General features: G+C 39.8%; 1 protein-coding gene across 4 annotated transcripts in view; it reads left to right on the forward strand.

The window, feature by feature from the left end:
• The window catches only part of lrit3b (leucine-rich repeat, immunoglobulin-like and transmembrane domains 3b), a 15,882-nt gene that overhangs the window by 5,494 nt on the left and 2,928 nt on the right, over nt 1-7,460 (forward strand). For 2 of the 4 annotated variants that reach the window (XM_005746142.1, XM_005746145.1), the window contains exons 2-5: nt 2,822-3,196; nt 3,270-3,355; nt 5,950-6,243; nt 6,325-6,384. In XM_005746142.1, the coding sequence (XP_005746199.1) occupies nt 2,822-3,196; nt 3,270-3,355; nt 5,950-6,243; nt 6,325-6,384 (815 nt within the window). Of the gene's footprint in view, nt 1-2,821; nt 3,197-3,269; nt 3,356-5,949; nt 6,244-6,324; nt 6,395-7,460 lie in introns of all 4 variants that reach the window. The other 2 variants (XM_005746143.1, XM_005746144.1) reach the window with 1 other exon arrangement.

Below are 7,460 nucleotides of genomic sequence, written 5' to 3' on the forward strand. Positions count from 1 at the left end.
TTAAAACTGTGATCTTTAAGTTTATCCCCGTGTCTGTGAGTCTGCATCTTGGGTCCTTCTCCTGCCTGCCACACAACGAATCATGACATTATTCCAGTCAACTGTTTACGAATAGTGTTCTTTTATACTGATTGTCCTTGATTTATAGAATATACCATTTATATTTTAGGTCTTTAGTTCTTTGCCATCAGTAAAGGCTCTTGCTTCGTATGCCTTCTTGCTCATTTGCCCAGCTTTCTCCCCCCCTGGCCAAAGTCGACTCTGAGCCTCATTGTCACCTGTCAGCAATTCTTCTTCAGATATTCAACATCTGTGAATATCTGTGAAATCGCTTGCAGTTCTAGAGATGATCACACATTAACAATAGTTCTTTTTCCCAACTTGCCACATCTACTGCACCTGCCAGGCTGTTGTGTTAGCATCAGGAACAACTCTACTTCAGTCTGGCTTTTGGTGTTCTCACTAGTGAATTGCAATACTCTGGAGTTCAGTTATCCTTTTCTTTATTTCGTTACTTTGGTATTTCAAGCTTTCATTTTCTTTCTTCAGTTTCACTGTGTGACATAGTTGCTTGCATCCTGTGTGAGTCCCGCAGAGGTTTGAGTTCAACTGCAGTTTTATCTTGTGGGTTTAAGCTTAATGCTAGCTTGCTAAATTAGTCTGATTGCTAGAAGTAAAAGAATATCTGCTCAACTTTCTTAATTGCATGCATTGTGCTGTTTTATCAGAGAAGCCTGATTGCAAGAGCACAACAAGTACAGCTCATGGTTTTGTGTGCTTGTGTTTTAAATCTTTGGCTTCAATACTTGTTTTTGTATACTAGGACTATGACTTGCTATATTTAGCAGCAGTCGTAGGAAGTAATGAAGTACAAATACTTTAATACTTTATTTATATCACGTCAAATCACAATAACAATCACGCAAAGCACTTTATATTGTAGGGTAAAAGTCCTACAATAATAAAGACAACACCCCAACAATTAGATTGAAAAATGAGGAAACTCTCCCTTTCAACAATAAGAAACCTGTGGGAGAACCAGGCTCAGGGAGGGGCGGGGCCATCTGCTATGACCTGTTGGGATGAGGGGAAGAAGACATACTGTGGAGAGCCAGAGATGAATAATAACTTATGATTAAATTCAAATTGGTGTATAAACACATAATGAGTGAAAAAAGTGAGTGAGGAAGAAACAGCGCATCATTGGAAGATGGCAGTAGCCTAGGGCTATTGCAGCATAACTAAAGGAGGATTCAGGGTCATCTGTTCTGGCTCTGACTATGTACAAAAAGGAACGTTTTAAGCCTAATCTGTCTGTCTCCTGAATTCAAGCTTTTAGAGATATAAATAGTCTGTTAGGAGATTTTTCCATTGCTTTATTGTTATAAAGTTTTTTTACTTACAGTTTACGAGGATGACCTTCTTGGTGATATTTAGAGGTGTAAATGGAACAAAAGTGTATTAACCTTGCAATTGCATAGATAAGTCACCTAAGATACATGTGAGATGATTTGAATTTAAAAGTGTCTAACTGGGGTGCAGTGCCAAATGGCATGCAAGTAAGTATCAGGGGTGTTTTGAGAGTAGAATGTAAATTTGTTTAATTCAGTAAATCGTACTTTGTGTAATCTGTCACCTGTGCAGTGTGCCATGAGTTGTAAGTTTGTGTTTTTGATGCAGTTGAAAGTGTTATTGCAGATTTGAGTCCAGAAGTCAGCATTGCTGTTGATTAAAAGGTCTTGTGCCTGGGAGAGACGGAGTGGACCTAACTTTAAGTCTGTTACATTGTTACTAATTTCATAGCCACAGGGCTAAAAAGTTTAACTAGATCAGTGTTGCATCATTCTGTGATGGCTAGTGTGGTGTGGCAGGCAGAATAGGACCCAAATGCAGGACTCAAAAACAAAGGAATAAACCAAGGGAGGCAGCTTTATTGCTGAATCAAGATCTCCAAAAATGAACTAAGAAAACTAGAAACTAGAAACACGGAACTCAAAACTAGGAAACTAAGCCAGAAACAGAGAACTAGGACTTACCAGGAGCAAGAAGGGGACCACACAGCAATGTGAGGTATAATGACACGACAATGAACAGAGGAAAACCCAGGCCTTAAATACACCAGGGAATAATGAGAGAATGGGAAACAGGAGGGAAACACAGCTGGGACTAATCTGACATAATAAGATGGGGAGGAAGCAAAACTGAAAACACTGAAGACAGGACATGAGACTGTCAAAGTAAAACAGGAAACATAAGACAGGCACAAAGACACGGACTTCACAAGGAGACACGACTGACAGGGGAGACACAGGAGATGAATGAACACAGAGACAAGGGTGACTCGACATGAAGCGAGGAACACAGGAAAGGCTCCGAGAAAACATGGAGATAGAGACTATACACTGAGGGAGAGAGAAGTACGATCACGAAGAACCTAAGACAAAAGATAATCAAAACCATGAATAACAATAATCAAAGAACAGTAAAACAAAAACACAAACACTGGGACACCGATCCAGTGCCGTGACAGAAAGCACTTAAATAGAAAAAGCATAGAAAAACGTGCTTGAATGAATAGGTGTGAATGGATGAATCAGTGCTTTGAGTAGAAAAGAGCTATATAAGAACCAGTCCATTGCCTCTATTCCACCTCGCTCTCATTCACACTTGCACTTGACTTGCTTTTTGTCGTGCTTCTTCCTGTGCACGCCTCCACCTCTCAAACCTTAACTTGTTCCCTACTGTCACTACAGATCATAATGTTTTATCTGCCTGTTTGTATACGATTTATTCATTCAGACTCCTGTTTTTAACTCATCAGGTTGGTCCAGTGCAGTGACCCTGGAATCACAGCTGTTCCCATTAGTGTCCCAGCTGACACGGTCAAACTTCGTCTAGAAAAGACGCCGATCTCCAAGGTGTCCAGGGCAGCCTTCTACAACCTGTCAGAGCTGCGGTTCTTATGGCTAACTTATAACTCAATAACTCTGATCCACCCAAGCAGCTTTGTCAACCTGAAAGCCCTGCGAGAGCTCCGTCTTGATGGGAACCTCCTAACATCCTTTCCCTGGGAGGGACTCAGAGACATGCCCCGTCTCCAGACTCTGGGTCTACATAACAATCGTTTGTCCAGTCTTCCAGCCCATGCTGCTCTCTTCCTTCCTAACATCACATATCTGGATCTGTCCAGCAACAGGTTGGTCCAATTTCACAAAATCTTCAACAGATTTGCTCAAGTTTTCAGTTCTCTTTTCCTTTTCTATCAATAGGTTGACTATATTACCAGCTGAGCTGCTGGATCTTTGGTTTCCTCTTCCAGGACAAAGTGAAGGGCAAGTGGAAAGAAGAATTTTGGGTACAGTATGTTTTGGAGCAATAGTAAGACATAATCTTTTATTGTGCAGTTGATATCTATTAGTTGTGGTCATCATTAAGTCAAAAAAGTGAGTGAAATGCACATTAAGGGATAGTTTTACTAACGCGTGGTGCCAGTGAAAGGATAGACTGCCCACAACAAATGTACTTTTACTTCAATTATATTTTTCTGCAACAGAGTGCCTTAAAAATTCTAAGAAATTCTGGATGGCCATAAAGTTTTTATTATCTTGTCATAATCTAGTTAATTTTCCATCCATCCATCCATCCATCCATCCATCCATCCATTTTCATCCGCTTTGTCCGGGGCCGGGTCGCGGGGGCAGCAGCCTAAGCAAAGTTAATTTTAGTTAATTTAGTTAATTTTCCATCTAGTATATTTCTTTAATAATTTTTTTTCTGTTTTTTTATTTTATTTAATTCTGACAATTCGACTGAAAGAAGCAGTAGCAGTACCCAGGTTTTTAATTTGACTCCCTTTGCAACAACAGAGGTTATGAGGGCTAAAAGAACTTAATCCTTGAAAACCAGCTCTCCTAAAACTAGCAGCTGAAACTATAATTGGACCACTGTGTCACATTTTCAACCTACTTGGTTACAAATAAAGTTCTTTCGGATTGCAAATCTGCCATTGTTGCTCCTCTATTAAAAGAAAAGTGAACCTAGTATTTTAAATAATTATAGATGGATCTCTAAACTCTCAGTTCTGGTAAAGTGCTTGAATCTCGGGTCAGTAATACGGTTAAAGATTTTCTGGCCATTAACGCCACCTTGTCTCCTTTTAGTCAGGTTTCCATAAAAAATCACAGTACTGCTGCTGTTGCTGTACTGCTACTGCTCAAGGTCATAAATGATATAACCGAAACTCTTGATAAGAAGCAGTGTTGTTTATTTGATACTGGCTTATCAACCATTGTTTTTTCTCAACCAGCACTTGAGTGGTTTGCAAATGATCTCACAGGCAGTTGTACAGATAGAGGAGTCATTCAAGTACTGTAAGTAAAAAAGAGCGTCCCATTATTATTCAATATTTATAAAACTACTCTTGGAAACATCTTGTTGGAAACATGAAAGTTAAAATCACAGATCTATGGATCTTCTGCAATTTGTAGTCCACAGAACACTGACTGAATTGGGAAGCATGCAGATATCTGGCAATAAATGCTTGGAATAAATTACAGTCAGAACAACATCAAACTTACTCTTGTAACATACTACATGTGGTAGTACAACCTGTTCTTAAAAAAAGTAGCCTTGACCAAAATGACCCTGCAAACTATAGGCCGATTTCCAAACTTCCTTTTTTGGCTAAAATTCTAGAGAAAATTGTGCTTTTGCAACTACAGGCCTATCTAGATGTGAATAGCATCACTGATAAATTCCAGTCTGGGTTCAAGCACGTCATAGTATGGAAACGGCATTGTTGAGAGTCTTCAATGACCTCCTTTTAATTGCTGATTCAGGGCGCTCAGCAGTTTTAGTTTTATTTGATTTGTCCTCAGCGTTTGATTTAGTGGACCACAATATCCTTTTAACGAGGCTAGAGCACATGGTAGGCATTAAGGGTAGTGCTCTTAGTTGGTTACCTTTCTGAAGTTGGACGTACCTTTCTGAAAGGTCCGTCGCTGCTACGATGGGAAGTTACTCTTCCTCTGTTGCCCCCTTTTCCTGTGGTGTGCCCCAAGGGTCTGTGTTGGGCCCTATGTTGTTTTCTTTGTATTTGTTACCTCTAGGTCGCATCTTTGAAAAATATCAAATTTCCTTCCATTGTTACGCAGATGATATTCAAATTTACTTTCATCTGACTGAGGATGTCTTACCGTCACTACACTGATTTTTGATTGTAAGAGAGAAGTTAAGGATTGCTTATTGAGTAACGCACTCATTTTAAATGAAAAGAAAATGGAAATTGTTTTTTTTGACAGCCATATTCCTAGGGGCCAACTAACAGGCTCACTTGGGCTGTTTGCTACCTTTCTTTCCGACACTGCAAGCGACCTGGGTGTTCTCTTGGACAGTTCTTTTAAACTCGATAAACAAGTCTCCACTGTAGTTAAATTTGGCTTTTACCAATTACACCAAATTGCCAAGGCCACGCCTTACATGCCCTGTAAGGATCTTGAGAAACGTATCTATGCCTTTATTACCTCTAGATTAAACTACTGTAACTCTCTCTATTTTGGCCTCCAATCTACCCTTCTCCGCAGGCTGCAGCTTGTTCAAAATGCAGCGGCACGCCTCTTAACTGGAACTGGCAGGTTTGATTCTATCACCCCTATCCTCGCTGACCTGCATTGGCTTCCCATCAAATACCGTATTGATTTTAAAATACTATTACTTACCTTTAAAATTATAAATAACATTGCTCCCAGCTATCTTGTTGAACTTCTCAGCTTGTACACTCCTAGTAGAGCATTGAGATCAACGGGCCAATTGCCCTTAGTACAACCTAGGGCACAGTTGAAGACCAGGTTTCCCTTGATCTCAGTAGGACTAACCTGGTTAAATGAAGGTTAAATAAACAATAACAAATGACATTAAATGTGAATAAGTTAAACTGTCTTGGATACCCAGGTCTCCATGACAATCCCTGGTTGTGTGACTGCCAGATCTCCATGCTGATGTCTTTGTCCATGACCCTGGGGAGTACTGTAGTTCTTATGGACCAGTTGCTGATGTGCAGTAAGTCTCTGAGTCAGTCAGAGTTGCTGCAGACCCAAGCTGAGCTGTCCCGCTGTATGAGGCCTTCAGTCCAGCCTGCGGCCACCAGGGTAATTTCCCCAATGGGCAGCAATGTAATCCTACGTTGTGACGCCACTGGCTACCCAACGCCAACACTGACTTGGATTAAAACTTCAACCTACACAAGTAAGCTGGCTCGGGTGTCAAGTAATGTCACTAACATTTGAGAATTAGTTGAGTCATGCTGTGATTTGTTTTTCTGTACAGATTGTTGCCAACAAGACAACCTTGACAACTCTGAACAGCTGCCTAGGATTTTGGAGAGTTGTAAGTGCAGGTGCTTTGTCGCTTCTAATAAACATTTTTATTTCATACAGTGCTTCAGATTGTCTTACTACTTAAAGTATTGTATCTGTATTTGCGTCCATAACGGAGAAGGTATTTAAAGTATTTAGAACTGAAGTGCAGTGAACACTTCAGTTTCTGTAGGTAGGCTGTTTCATTGTTCTGACCAGTTTTTATCCCTTGGTTCCCTAACTCCAACTGACAGTTAATACATTAATGCATGCGAGACTCAGCACTGCGATGCACTAAAGATTGGGAATTTTAAGTGGATCATTACTGATGAATTTAAAATGTCAATATTATGGCCTTTATTACTTTTTTATTTATTCACTGCAGAAAGTAATCTTGTACACTACTTTACTACAGCACTGGAAATATTATGATTACTACCACTAATAATTAATATCAAAAGTAATAGTAGAAGTAGCAATGGAGTTTACTCTGCAGCATCACCTGATATGCAGCTCAGTTAACTCACAAAAACAAAAGTCCCTGTTTTAATAGGAAGACGTGCACAATGTACATTATTATCATAAAGCTGAGAGCAGAGCTGTCATAGTCTGACTCAGAGTTTCTGTGTTTGGACTTTTTAAATTCATATTTATCAAATATTTGAACCTACGTAGTTTTTGGCTCTCCTCATAGTTGTAATGAGTAGTAGATATCATGATGAATTTAGTCAAAAAACATGTTACAAGATGTTACTAGCCTGTTTTAATTAAAATATTTTTGTGGATCTTAGGACCCCAGATGAAAGCCATGAAAGCACTCCCTGTCTCATAACATAGACATCCAAAAACTCACTGACACTGACAAACAGATAAAGTTTTTGAACTACTGTAAACACTGTGACGTCGGACCCCAACACTTGCACACACACACCGTGGGTGTGGTGACCAGAGATGGGCAGTAACGCGTTACAGTAACGCGTTACTGTAATCCGATTACTTTTTCAAGTAACGAGTAAAGTAAGGGATTACTATTGCAAAAACGGTAATTAGATTACCGTTACTTTCCCGTAGGAACGCTGCGTTACTGCGTTACTAAAACCGTGATTT

The sequence above is a fragment of the Pundamilia nyererei genome, unplaced genomic scaffold (assembly GCF_000239375.1).
Source record: "Pundamilia nyererei isolate P.nyererei 1_Seehausen unplaced genomic scaffold, PunNye1.0 scaffold00173, whole genome shotgun sequence".
NCBI classification, from domain to species: domain Eukaryota; kingdom Metazoa; phylum Chordata; class Actinopteri; order Cichliformes; family Cichlidae; genus Pundamilia; species Pundamilia nyererei.